Consider the following 14,908-nt stretch of genomic DNA (forward strand, 5'->3'; position numbering starts at 1 on the left):
TTTCCCCCAAAAATGTAGTTTTGCATTCACCTCTGCTGATTTACCTGTACTTACTCACAGGTGCCACATGACCGCATTTCTCCGGTTTGCTTTACTTCAAGCGTTTTTTCCCAGAAGAGGGCGAAATTCGGTCAGATAACTCACTGAATGTATGCAATAACCATTACGAAAAAAGTTGGGAACCTGTTGAGTTAGTATTTTGGTTAAGGGTGTGTAGGTGGGGGAAGGGAAAGGCGCGGTTCCGTGTGTGTGTGTGTGTGTGTGTGTGTGTGTGTGTGTTAACAGTGACTCTCATTTACACACAACCCGCGTGAAGCAGCAGGTTACACTTTACACTGTGTGTGTGATTTTTTTTTTTTTTTTTTTTACCTCACGACCCGAGTCCAACGAGACTCAGCGTGAGTCAGACCCGCTCCTGATGCTTATCAGATTCCTAGCAGAAACAAAAAGCCTTAATGTTTGGGATTTTTTTACGCTTGTCTACCTGCAAAAGCCGGTACATGTGTACACTTGCCCAATATGTGATGCCCCCCACCCATTGAGGAAGCTTGGTCCTCCCAAACGATACTAAACCGAATTAGGGAGGAATTACTGAAAACTGTGAGGGGAGGAGGTGTGTCTTTGAACACTACGACTCAGGGTAACCAAATAGTTTGACCACGGTAATGACCAGCTCTAATGTTAACACCAGGGTGTGTCTTTCATACGCGGAAGGACACAGCACTGTTATTGGAAACTTTGTTTAATCATTCCTGAAGTACCGTGTATAAAGTAGCATACTAGTGCATAATATTCGAGTTGTAGTGTACAAGTTTATCAGTGTGTGTAATTTTTATTTTATGTTTTAAAGATTTAAGTTCTATTACTAAAGTTTAAAGTGAAATCTGTATCTTGGATCATACACTCAGGGTGTTTGTGTAAAAATTACAGATTAATAAGTTAAGTTATAGTAAGCTTACAGGATTAAAGTTTGTTTATTGCTTAGATACTTCTTCATTTTATGTGATTTACTAGTATATGATGGAGCATTCTGTTATACTGTACATCAGTGCCTAAATAAACTATCGTGCCTTAAAATTATTCCCATTTTAAATTGTAGAATGATTTTCTAATAGAATATTTCAGGACATTGTACGTTTGGTATGCTTATGATAGACAAAAGAAACAAGTAATACTAACCATGATAATTTAAAATCAAAATGTATATGCTTTTTGTTGGGACAGTGTCTATGGGTTCACCCAAAAATAATTATTATTTACCCACCCTCATGTCATTTCAAACCTGCATGACATTCTTCTGTAAAACACAAAATATCTGCTTAAGAATGTTGGTAACCTAACACTTTTGGTTGCCACTGGAAAAACACATTTTCCAAAATATTTTCTATCCCGAAGAAGGCTTTAAAGCTTTGAAATGACATGAGCGGAGTAAATAATGAGATTTTTTGTTGGGTGAACTGTCCCATTAAATATGCATGTCGATGTTTTGGAGTTAAAAGAGGTCCACGGTGTGGTTTTGCACTCCATCTGTCTTATCAGTTCAGTAAGTTTACTTGGTGATTAAAGAACAGTCAGAATAAATAATGTGTAAAATTGAACCATGGACCTCTTCTTATCTTCTAATAAAATATTTCAAGCGAGTCTACCAGCCACTGTTCTACTGGCGATGGCAGACTCTGAAAGGTTATTTTGTTTTTGAGAAATGGATTTTGTCACTAAATTTGGGGTCATGTCACTAGGGCTGGGCGATACGGCAAAAATGTAATCTCAATAATTATTTTTATATTGAATGACAATGATGTATATTTGGATATGATTGGTAAATCTTTCAGATTTAAAAGAGTACCCCAACAATGACTGAAGCCACAGAAATCAGAGGGTCCATTAAATAGCATAACATCTTTGGCCAAGAAATTTTCGGTGGCTGAAAATTTGATACATCTCGAATTTGATACATCTCAAATCTCTACATCTCGGTGGCTGAAAATTTTGCATTTCTGCTGTGTGATTGGCTCTTGTATCAATATAAAGCAAAAATCATTGCTATTGGCATAAATGTTATCGCGGTATATCAATATAGTATCATTTATCGGCCCAGCCCTACCTCTCACCCAGTTTGTTAGTAATAACTGCTAAGTTCTAGCTTTAATATGGTTTAAATAGGAGGATAGGGGCTTGCTTTAATAAGTGTTCGGTTCCCAAATGTACAGGGAACTCCTTCGTACTCATAATTGTTTATAGGATATAAATTTCCCCAGTTGTATGCAGTCAAGTTCAATACTTGAATTACATCTGTTAAACCAATTTTGCGAAGAAAAAAATAGGACCACTTTTTCTGTCACAGTCCTTCCAAAGGAAAGAACTATGTGGAGAGACACGGTGCTTGCAATATTCTTCCAAGCATTGCTTCCACAGTTTAAAATTAGCACATCCTCCTCCTTTCCTCAGTGGTTACCGCACTATACTTTGGGTTTTCAAATCCCAGTCAACGTCATTACAGGAAGAGACCGGGCTCCCTGTCCTTCCTAGTTACCTTTTACCTGCAGTAACGTACTCGGGTTGATGTTTGAAAAGTGTTACGTCATTGCTGGCACTCCCATTTCCGGGGTCTCTGCTTTGTGAGTGACTGCAGGCTGACTAAATGAGAAGCATAGCCTGCAATGTGTTCTGACTGACGAATCTATTCAGAAAAGGTCAGTAGCTTTCCTAATGCTTAAAACGCATCAAGTGTGATTTGGAGCATACAACTGATTGTGGATCAGTTGGCTGTGTGTGTACCAAAGTTCACCGAGCATTAGTTTGGAAGCAGGCCAGTGCTGATAGTGTTGCTCTTTACATTTCAGCGTTGTCTGAGTCAGCAGGACCCGTTGTGTGTGTGCTGAAATACTACTACAAATGCTATTATCAGGACTCTCACGTTGGTATGCGTATTAGGAAGGTGCTTTCCTACTCGAGACACCTGTATTGACTTTGTCTCAATGTCTCTCCTTATAAAGGCACATTATAGTCCGCTTATTGTTTTTCTTCCCATAATCCACATATTTGGAGCACAAGTCAGCAGCTGTTGTCTGAATTGCCTCCCACAAGCATTTGATGATCATATTTGACTGCCTGCCGCAGCTGCAGTCTGTTATACAGCATGATCTATTTACTTCTCTTTAATGTATTTGAACTGTGTCCTGTTATCTCGCTATAAGTGTTATCTCAGCCCAAGGTGTTTAGGGTTTGGATGCTTAGTGGCTTAGCTGTCTAATACCTCTGCCATCCTATTAAAAGGCTCAAATGATTAGGCACCTGGCAAATTCAATTACTCTGGCTCATGTCTAACACTGACGTCCTACCTTTGTCAGTAATGAGAGTTGCAGAATCAAAAGACTGAATGATGCGTTGATGATGTCACAGCGGACACATTCTCTTTAATTCCGCCAGAGCTTTTTTGGTGCAAGATGAATCACACTTTTTTTTATTTTTAAGTGTGAACTGGCATTTGACCAGATGAGATTTTTTTCAATGGTACTAGGTTTTTGACGCATGCTGAGCTCTCTTTAGATATAGATTACCTGTAGTCTTAAATCATGGTTTATGCAATTTGTGCCCAAGTTTCAGGGTGTTCTAGGTCAGGCCTATTTAGAGCGTTGTCCCACGACAGTTTTTCTCCTTAGAAGATGAGATCTCTCGCAGCTGGTAGCGTCCTGTGGAGGCCTATTTGTAACGCATGCAGGTTGTGTCCGAAACTCTGATATGTACATCATATGTAGGTTGCCGCACATCAAGGCCATGTTCAAATGCAGTGTTTATAGTGGATCCTATTGTCCTGAATGCCCTTATCTGCTTTGAGTTCATTTTAGAGCTTCATTATGACAGTTTGTTTTCATGTCTGTCTCCTTGGTGGAGATTTGGAAGAGCGGTTTCCTTATTCCTCCCTGCAAAAAAAATGCTGCCTCCGAAGTCATTGATTGACTAGTCAGCAAGGCAGCTGCCTTCTGTTTTGGACACAGTCGAAGATTTGTGAAGCACAATTTGCTAGACATTACAGCTAGTTCCTTGTGTTGTGGGTTTTATAGTGTCTGAGTTTGCAAAGTGTGTGTCATTATAGTTGTAAAGCTAAACTAAAGTGAGGAAAATATGAGATGGCATTGTATGTTATTTGCTTTTAATCATACATGTTTAATTGACCTTTTATTTCTCATTGTACTTTGATCTGGCAGACAGAAACCCTTTTTTTTTTACTGATGTACGTCACAATGTAGAGGAAAAATGATCTGTTACTATTTTGGTTACATCACGACCCTGAAATACTTTCAAATGAAGAGGATTTTATTCTGTGCTTGAGGGTAAAAAGAAGTACCCGAGCAACGATATACAGCTGGTGAACCTCCTCGAGTTTTCCTCCTAGAGTGGTGTTTCGATGAAATGGTAAATATGTGTCCCTCAACAACAAAAAAACGTTTTCTCCATTTTGCTGTCCAACTGATAAAAGCATTGTGAAGTAGGCATGGGCCGGTATTAGATTCTGACGGTTTGATAACCTTGGATAAAAATCTCACGGTTTCACGGTATTGTGATTACTGCTCTAAAATATATTCCGAGTAAAAAACAACTTTCTTCCTTTGAACACTGTTTTATTATGAGAAACGTTTAAAATATTACAGAGCAGTAAACTTGACAGGCTAATTAATTCAAATAAATCAAAGACTTCTGCTGTCTTCATTGGTTTTAAAAACACAGATTGCTTTTAGGGATGCACCGATCCCGATACTTGGATCGGATATCAGTTCGATACCGCTTATTTTAGCTGGATCGGGTATCTGCCAACTGGTAACGATGAAAATTTGATCTTGCACATGCGCTGTATTCTGTGTCATTTAAAAGCCAACAAAAGCCACAAAGGTAGCCAATTATAAGGCACTAGAAAGTTGTCACGTGTGCCCACTATATCCCAAATGTTCTGAAGCCATTCTAAAGTTTAATTTGATGTACAGATGAATATTCAAGTTGTTAAATTCATGTTTACCTCAGCAATTCCCACCCCCGCCTGTCAATCATTCTCCATTCATTCACAATTCAAACTTTGTGTTCAACTCAAAAAACTTTCTTCAAGATTAATTGTTCCTGTTAACATTGGTAATCAGTGGACAAATGCATTCAGTTTATTAAATTAAATAAATGACATTTAAATGGCTTCATTTTGACCTGCATCATGGAGATCATTGCTATTTTCAAGCTGATCGCCTTCACAGCACTGGAGTAGAGGGTTATTAGGTGCTCTTCACACACAAAGTAGGCCTACCTGAAACTTTTAAATAAGAAAAGGATGTAATATATTGGACTGTTCCTTAACATACTGATTTCTTCCCTTTTATGCAGCTGTTTTAGAAGTGTTCGAATATCGGAGAGCTGAGCGCTATGTCTCAGTGATGCAAGCGCTTCATTCAGGCACAGGCTGCGCAGATGCGACATGCACGGCTCCGTAAGATTATTCTTACAATAATTTTGTTCTCTTCCTCCAACGGAGTTTATTCTTCCGAGGTGAATACTTAAAGTTCTGCGAGTAGTTTGTAAAGCCTGGCTCATTGTGGTGAAAGTTGTTGATTTTAAATTATTAAAAGTAAAACTGACGGCCTGGCTCATATGAATTGTCATTTAAATTATTTAGCCTAATATAGGCTACTCTGAAACTGTGATTATTTCACTGTCATTTTATATATATTAACATTCTTATTTAACAAGCCAGTTTGTCAGTTTTTGCCGGACCTTGTTTTGAACTTCACCTCAAATATTCCTGTTTATTTCGTAGATAACTGACCAACAAAAATATACTTAAATAACCAACAAGTTATGCCAAACCAAATTAGTTTTAAAAAAGAAAATTCAGACAAAAACATAATTTTTCAGACATGCATTTAGTTTCTCCGTCTCACACGCAGCAAGTTTAGGCGAGGGAAAGTTTAAGTAAAATTGGCCTCAGACGGTTTATTTTCGTCTGCTTCTAACCTGCAGGAAAATATCAGGCTTTGCTAAAAGGCTGATTATTTTACCAACAATTAGTGTCAATAGTGGTAGCCTGTTACAGACAGGGATCGGATCTGTATTGTTCGATACTCAGAATTTTGATATTCAATTTCTTTACAATTTAAAAGGCATCTTTAGATATCTTTTCAGCTTATTCATATTAGGGTTGTACAATAAATTGTTTTTCATCAATATTGCAATGTGCAGAATCCACTTCAAGTTGTGATTATAATTAACCAGGAACCACATTTCGTAACTTGTTGTTTTGCATTTAATTATTAAAATTCTCTACATCAATACTGTTAAATTCACAGAAAATAATAAAGTGTGGTTTTATTTATTTATTTATTTTTTTGTTTTCATCTGTGCTTTCAATTATGTATTGTATTTTGCATAATTTAGTATGTTTTATGCAGATGCCCTCCCCTACACAATCATCCCAACCAATGTAAAACTATGAGTTCTTTCCAAATAGTTAAGTCATGTTGTCAAATTATATATCCTATTGTGAACCGTATTGCAATATTGATTGCAGAAAAACAAACTATTGCAATGTTGTGCAGCCCTAATTTCTATTTCGAATCCATTTGCGAGGGTTTGTTTTTTATTCTGATGCCTTATTCACACTAGCAGCGACTTTGTAGGCGCTTTGGGTAGCGTTCTGCTGAAAATGCAGGGGTGTGTATGTCTACAGCACAGAGAATACAACCAGCCTATTCAGTAGCTGCCTGAGAGAGGGTCATGTGAGCTCTACTGGTGCTCCTATTGGCTGTCTTTCAAGAAAGTCACTCTACATTTGCATAAAGTTGAACATTGTCACGTCGCTTCACGCGCACACCTTGTTGCCAATAGTCACTGTTGCTCGTGTAGATGGAGGTCCCCGAAGGTGGCTCACTCTCCAATGAAATGAACTGTTGCTTGTTGATTTGCCGCTGTGAGTCACTCGTAGTGTAAATGAGGCTTGAGATGACTGATCTCAACAGATTGAACAGAAGAAATGGACAAGACGAGGTTTGCAAATGAAAAAAGGCGAAGCCCTAGACCCACACCTACCGGTTATGCATTAACCATGAGGCAATTGTCGATTCAAGCCGTTTACCAGCTAGGGTAAACTTTCCACCAAGTTTTTTTGTGGGGGGTTTTAGACTTGACTCGCATTGTTTTGCCTGATTTATTCAATATTGTCACACCATTTGTTTTGTTTTTTAATTGTGCTTTTATTAGGTATTTATTATATTTTATGTGTTTTTTGATGCCTTATCCCTCAATTTTTTCAATCCACTTGTTAGATTGTGACGTATGAAATACTATTTCTAGGTCCAAGCCGCTAATCACTGGAATTGAGAAAATATTTGTTTATGGCCACTTTTTTTGTCCTATCACACATTAAAGTAAATTTTTAATAAAATTATGGTGAACCCAACAGTTTCTGGACTTGCTGCATCACAGACGTCAATATTTTAACAATTTAAAAAAATTAATTATATATATATATATATATCTTAACCAATTGTTGAGTCTCCTCATACCGTTTGACATAGCGATTCGACCCGGAAGCTGTAAATGCGACAAGTTTATGTTCTTATCCTTATTGTACGTTAGCCCACATATTACAAACTCTTTCATTTATTCATTTTCTTGTCGTCTTAGTCCCTTTATTAATCCGGGGTGGCCACAGCGGAATGAACCGCCAACTTATCCAGCTCATTTTTACACAGCGGATGCCCTTCCAGCCGCAACCCATCTCTGGGAAACATCCACACACACTCATTCAGACATACTCATACACTACGGACAATTTAGCCCACCCAATTCACCTGTACCACATGTCTTTGGACTGTGGGGGAAACCAGAGCACCCGGAGGTAACCCACACGAACACAGAGAGAACATGCAAACGCCACACAGAAATGCCAGTTGAGCCGAGGCTCAAACCAGGGACCTTCTTGCTGAGGCGACAGCACTACCTACTTCGCCACTGCGTCGCTGTTACAAACTCTTTATTTAGTATAAAAGTTATTATTGGCCAAATGACAATACAAGAGATGATTACCATAATACATAATCATGAACCACTTCCAGTCGATCGACCAGTCAGAATCCTAAGAGCGGCATATAAATCAGGCACTCCCTTCTGTTTTACTCTGCGAACGGTGTATTAGTAGCCTTTGTTGTCTAGATGAAGCATGCATCAGCGTGAGACGGTTTGAGACTCGAGTGAGTCATCGGTTACACACTCTTCAGTCAGATGCTCTGGGAAAGAATGAGGACATATGTCATATAGGGAATGCAGAGAAAGAGCGACATATAAGGAAAAAGGGAAGGGTTTTCCAGGTTTTTTTTTCTCTCTAGCTAAGACAGGATCTGACATGCCACAATACAAGCTGGAATGCGTGTGTTCATTCCTCGCTTTTCTCCGAGAGTCTTGTTTGCTTTGTGGGGAGGGAAGTTGAAGAGGGGTGGAAATCAGTTTCAGTCCCGGTTGAAACTGACTGCTGCGTTCTGTGTTTTCAAGGACAATGTGGTCACACCCACCGCACCCCCCTCTGGATGGACTGAAGTCACCACGGCATACGCACACCCCGCTGCTGTCCCTCTTTCTGCTGATTCTCTGTAGTGGACACACATTTCCTATTGTTCCGTTAACCACTAGGCAGACAGCTGCAAATATTTCCTCTCACACAAACATACGCACACACAGTCGGTTGAGTGGCACGAGAGAGAGAGGGAGAGTGGTTGCGGGTTGAGTTTAGCTGCTTGAATTGTCAGTGGTCACAGCAGTCAGTGGGCGGAGCTTTTCATTTGCTGCTGTTTTGTATGGTTTGGCCTTGACTCCTGCTTGCTTCCATTTCAATCTTGCTCTCGTGATGGCCGGTGTTTGTTTTTGAGGATTCTTTTTCACTCTTGGATTGTTGCGCCTTTTGTGGTCTGCTTAAAATAGTTTGTGAAGTGCGCTGTAGCTGTTCTGTTTGGGCTTTAGTAGATGGCTTGAAAATCTTTGCTGCATTGGGAAGACTTTACATTAGTTAACACAATGTAAACTAACTTGTTTGGTTAAGTGGTAATTCTTCCAGAAATGTTAACTTGCTCACTATTTACTTATCCTTAAGTGGTTCTTTCCTCTGTAAAACACATAAGACGATTCATCATTTTCATTTTGAAACTGATAAAGGTTTAAAACCTTTTTGAGTGATTTTTTTTTTATTTATTTTATTTTTTTTTATAAAAGTACAGATTTTCCATGTTAAATCCCACTGCATCAATGTTTGTGTTTGTGTTTAAAGATTAAACCCTGTTGTTAAGTGGGAGTTTTTTTTTTTTTTTTAATTATTATTATTTATTAATCTTTTTTCTTTTTTCACCAGTCAATTACTTTTTCTGTGGGACTCTGGCATGAATAGGCAGAGTGGTTGGAGTTGTTATTATGGTGTCGACATACTTGATTGGTAAAAAAAGGTGTGCGACCAACCAACAGTATCAGGTTTTTGCTAAAATGACTAAGTACAAGTGTGAAAGTGAAAGAATGAAGCGGTGTACCAGGGTTCCCGCCGGTCCTTAAAGTCTTAAATCAAAATCCGGGAAATTAAGGTCATAAATTGTCTTAAATTTTACTGTAAAGTGGCTGTTAGGTATTACATTTTCAGCCGGTGTGCTTAATGACGATAGGGAAGCACAGTGGTCCACTGTAAAATATCTAATAGTTGATTAATTTAGTATGTGTGAAACAGAAGAGAAATGACAGTCTCTGTGATTTATTAGCTTATTACGGTAGGTCGGCTACAGACGATTATGTTGGTCTGCACCTGAATGCTGTCAATTTGAGGTTCAAAATGCAAAAATGGGAAAGTGTAAATTTAACGACGTGGCAAAAAGGCAATGTCTAAATTCTGCAAAAAGACAATTTCGTTAGGGACCATGGGGCTCAAAGTCGTCGAGTCGCACATTAAAGGAGGAAAGCAGCGGTGGGACGTTGCAGCAGCTATAACGGGTCCAGGTTAATCCCTGCATTGTTTGCAGCTCGATCTAACAATGTTACTAGTTCAGACTAGAGCTGATGATCTTTGTTGGGTTCGGACTTTATTTCTATCATTTTAGACAGGGTTGTGCCGGGCTTGGGCTTGCGCAGTAAATGAACAGTCATGCGATGCATTTCTATTTGCTTGTGTGCGTGTGTGTAGGGTCAGGTGATGTGCATTTTCAGTGGTATAGTGTGGAAGGAGGGCTTTTCAGAATTGTTAGATGAAATGCCAGTGTGGTTGTGGATCGTTTTCGTTTTAAAATGCCGTTTTAAAACTAAGACTGATTAGTGGAAACAGGGAATAAAGCCTCTTTTAGAACTATATTTATGATAATTGGAATGATTTTAATCAAAATGACACCAGTTTACACTTATTTAAGGCTTATTTTTGGATTGCAGCAACTGTGGTCCAAATCCATTTTTTCCCATTGCAGTGTGAACAGTACAAACCACATGGAAACTGATCCATTCTATTTTAATTTGGTCCACTTTTATGTGTTAAATACATGTTGGATATTTTTCTGTGTGACCTCCAGTCTGGAGGGTCCCCTTGAACAGTCGCGTGATTTTGCATTGACAGGAGCCACTTCAAAGATTATGCTTTCTGGTAGTTCTTGGTTTCTTCCAGAACGGTTTGTGTTTATAGCCAGTATTACAGTAATAGCTCTGTACAATCTAAACTTAAAGGGACAGTTCACCTAAAAATTAAAAGGTACATCATTTATTTTCCCTAATTTTGTTTTAAACCTGAGTTTTTTTGTCCGTTGATCGCAGAAGAAAATATTTTGAAGGCTGGTTGTTAAGACCCATCGACTTATACACTCTCAGAAATAGAGGTACACGAGTTGTCACTAGGGTGGTACCTTTTCAAAGGGTACAAATTTGTATTTTAAATGTCCATATTAATACTCCAAAGGTACATATTAATACTTAAAAAGTACAAAAGTGTTCCTCCTTAAATTTTAGCGTACTATTATATATTTTTGAGCTACCAATATGTACCCTTTAAGTACAAATGTGTACCTTTGAAAAGGTACCACCCCAGTGACAGCTCGCGTACCTTCATTTCTGAGAGTGTTGGGAAAAACATTAATATTAAAGTTGATGGGTGCCAGCTTATTTTGTGTTAAAGGGAGGAAAGAAACTCAATTAGGTTTTGATTTTAAGGATTAGTAGCTGATTATAGAACATTTTTGTGTTTATGAATTTTGATAATTTTTAAGGTAAACTATCCCTTTGTAAGGGGTCATACTATAAACACTCTAAAAACAAATACTTTAGTATTACCACATCTTGATTCTTGAATGTGGATTTGTTGTTATGCAAATGAGAATTTGTTGTTATGAAAAATAATCAGAATCTGGTGTTGACAACATTTAAATAAAATAAATAAAGTGCACAGCCAAATGAAAAATATTGGGTTAAAGCATTAATTCCGAATTGAGCGCTAATGCTTGTGTTTACGTGAATGTAGCCTGAGATCATTGGATGACACAAGCAAGAAATCTTGTGTTTTGAAATGTGACCTTAATCTGAATGGTCGTATCGGAATTCATGTGACTTGTACATCACTTTAGATAAACCTTGATCTCATTTTTGTGTTGATTTAGTCTGAAGATTTGACATGCTGGTTGTTCTTTGGCCATTCTGCTGTTTGGGAGACTGATGTAAAGAAAGTTTGTGGATGGGGCAGTAATATCTGAGTAAATGCAGTGCTGGGTAATCTAGTATAATCTGAAGCATATCCTAATCCTTAATTGTGAATAATGCAAATATAACACCACACAATTCACTTTCACTTTTCCTTTTTTTTTTAGATTAAGATATACCTATTAGATATGCAAGAATTAGCAGCACATCACTTTATAAGCAAATGCGTCATGTTGATTTCTGCATGCTCCGATTAGGTCTAAATGTCAGCGTGCATCTTCTCATATTTTTCTTTGCAATAGGCTCCATAAGCGTTAAATTCTGAGCCATAATTAGGTCCAGACATTTTTTGCTATTTCTGCTATGACATGCATTTTGATATGCTTTACAAAATGTTCATGCTGTTCATTTTCATATAATGAAGCATAAAGTGACCATAGGATATAAAGCTCCAAAATGGACTTAATGTAATAAGACTAGTGTGTGACTTATGTTTTTGGTGTTTAATTTGTCAATATTTGCTCTCTTATGCTTCCGGGTTTTCTCGGGCTATAAACTTTAAGCTGAAGTTGATTATATAAAGATAATCTTTCTCTCAGTCAAAGCTTTAATCTGTCATTTGTGCTTGCACCTCACTCTATTCTGTTTTGTGACAAGAATGTGAAAGATACAAGTCGTTTGAAATAGTTGCAGACAGAGGAGTTTGGCTGGACATGCAAGAGAGAAATGAGCCATTTTTAGTGTACTACTTATAATAAATTTCACATTAACTAGCATTTATTTGATAATCTTATTTCATTTTGCACAAATTCTATGTGCATGTTATTAGGGTTGGGTACCGAAACCCTCATGGCAACGGTACCTATGTAACTGGTATGTACCGGACTGAATCGGCATATGAATTTCGTTGCCACTAGTGCTGCGAAAAGGACTTAAAGGGTCACGAAACACCAAAACACATTTTTTGAGCTGTTGACAGTCGTATATGTGTCCCACACTGCTAAAAACACTATTAGGACACCTATATTTCACTAAAAAGTGTAAATTGGTTGTTTTTGCGTTATTTCAAGCAAATTCGTACTTCCTGTTTGAAACTAATTTTTGAAGCTGCGTCACGGTCATGACATAATAGCGTTGTATACCAGCGTGCAGACTGGACGTCTGTGCCAGAGTGTGCCTTATTACGTCTTACAGTGTGATGCATTAATGCATGAGTAAGGCTTGGTTCAAACCAATCAGCGCGCTCTATTGTGCAACTTCATTAATATTCATTAGTGTCACCGTCTTTACACCACAGAGACGCCACGTTGTGTTGGCAAAACAAGCGTGAAGTGTTGCTTTTACAGTTTGCTGCCATTAAGTTTCGTTTTCATTTTCTCTCTGTGAGAGCTTATCTGGATCACGTGTGGATTACAGTGTACGCGACGCTCGACAACAATAATTTACGTGTCTAAGGGGGATTATTGTTTACCTGAGAGCTGTTCTCATCTGCAAACGCTGAAATCCGGATTCCAGATGTAGTCTTCTCTTCATAAAGACGCGGCTCTAGTTGCTGGTGATTGTCCTGTCTCTACAGATTTGGTAAGTGAGCGACCAGTGCTCTTTGTATATTCAGTTTGTTCGTATCAAATAAGTTAACTATTGCATTGAGTGCAAACATGTTAGCACCGCATTTTGTGACCGGAATAACACACGCGGCTTTCGGACGCTACCTGCCGTGTGCATCTAAGTTTCCGGGAAATGCTGAGGTTTTTTTTCTGTCATTCGCCGTGCGGTATCAAACATTGCATGAAAAATACACGCTTAGAGCAGTTCCTCGAAACAAATATCTCATTTGTCGCGAGGGGCATGAATGAATTCCCTGAATGAAAGAGCCGAACTGCAGTTAAAGTCCGACATTTAATAATTTGGCAAATAATTCGACTACAGATGTCCATGTAGGTTAAACACCATCCCTATCTCCTGTGTATTTTGACTGAAACTCGCGCGTGCCCAAATAGACACTCCCACACCCTCCCACTTTAGTTTCTCCGACACTCCCCCCTAAACAGAGCTGGACACCCCCACTTTTCTGACTTTTTCCAAAGAAGAGGTGTGAAAACACCCTGCTGAAACGAGGGGGTTTCATGGCCCTTTAAAGCATCAAGTGTTGCATCAAAAGCACACACAGCAGGGCTCGAAATTAACCTTTTTGATTGGTAGCACCGGTGCTCCTAACTTAAAAAATTTAGGCGCATCAGCCAAAATGTAGTCGCACGCACCAATTATTAGCACCGTTACTACAAGTTTTATACAAGCATATTTATTGTATTTGAAATCAACTCTAATCAAACTAACAAGTAAAAAAAATAATACATATATGCAAGCGTGAGGAAAATATGTCTCAACGAAATCCCGTTATCACAAGAAAATACGTTTTTATAACAGAACTGAGTGAGCAAAAGATACACGGAGCGCTCAACGGCCCTCCACACACTGCTTGAATGAATCTGTTAACGGTATAACTCTGCTGTTTTCACAAGTGCTGTCTGATATTGCACTGATGCTTTTGACACATACTGTACCTTATTATATGCATACATGTTAATAGCAATACCGGTTTTTTCATGAGTAGCGATATTAGTTTACTCGGTGTAAGCCCATTTGCGATGGTGTAGCCTACGTGGTGTTCAGTTTGACATATAGCTGCCACTTGCACGGCGGACAGCATCTGGCGATTATATGAAGGATTAAACAGAAGCTCTCGTGCTAGATGTGGCAAACGGTTACCTGAAAACTCCATAGCGGACTTGAAGCCAATGGAAGTCTTCTACTCTTAGAAAAGTGTAGATTGTGGATTAACATTCAGCACATGATCATTAGTAAGATGTGTCATTATTTGTAACTAGATGGTTTCTAAAACTAAATCTGTCAGCGTTATCTATATTCTCATCTTCAGCGCTTTACAATTTTTCGCGGTAGTAGCTTTCTGTCATCCGAAGCCAGAAGGCGCTGAATGATTGACAGCTGATATTAACCAATCATTCGCGTTCAGTGCTAGAGCAGTGGTGGGCCAATAAGAAGAGCGCGAAGGCGGGGCAAGCATTACGGACTTGGATTTGTTTACTGCAGCAAGTTGACATGACAACTGTTTTAAACCATTCCTGAGCTCTTCGTTTCGCGTTTCAACTGCAGACAAAAAGCTTAGAGATGCATTCTGCATGAATGTCTCCTGAATCTGCGCATGTGG

General features: G+C 38.6%; 1 protein-coding gene across 36 annotated transcripts in view; it reads left to right on the plus strand.

Annotated features, from left to right (window-relative positions):
* Positions 1 to 14,908, plus strand: part of ctnnd1 (catenin (cadherin-associated protein), delta 1) — a 55,806-nt gene that overhangs the window by 1,275 nt on the left and 39,623 nt on the right. For 4 of the 36 annotated variants that reach the window (XM_087237526.1, XM_087237532.1, XM_087237529.1 and 1 more), the window contains exon 2: positions 5,368 to 5,470. The exons of 27 other annotated variants lie outside the window; for them this stretch is intronic. In XM_087237526.1, the coding sequence (XP_087093652.1) occupies positions 5,459 to 5,470 (12 nt within the window). In that variant the 5' untranslated portion in view covers positions 5,368 to 5,458. Of the gene's footprint in view, positions 1 to 2,493; positions 2,694 to 5,367; positions 5,471 to 14,908 lie in introns of those variants that run through there. 5 more of the 36 variants (XM_088649515.1, XM_088649517.1, XM_088649514.1 and 2 more) reach the window with 3 other exon arrangements.

Source organism: Danio rerio, chromosome 1 (genome assembly GCF_052040795.2).
Source record: "Danio rerio strain M-AB ecotype USA chromosome 1, GRCz13ab, whole genome shotgun sequence".
Classification (NCBI taxonomy): domain Eukaryota; kingdom Metazoa; phylum Chordata; class Actinopteri; order Cypriniformes; family Danionidae; genus Danio; species Danio rerio.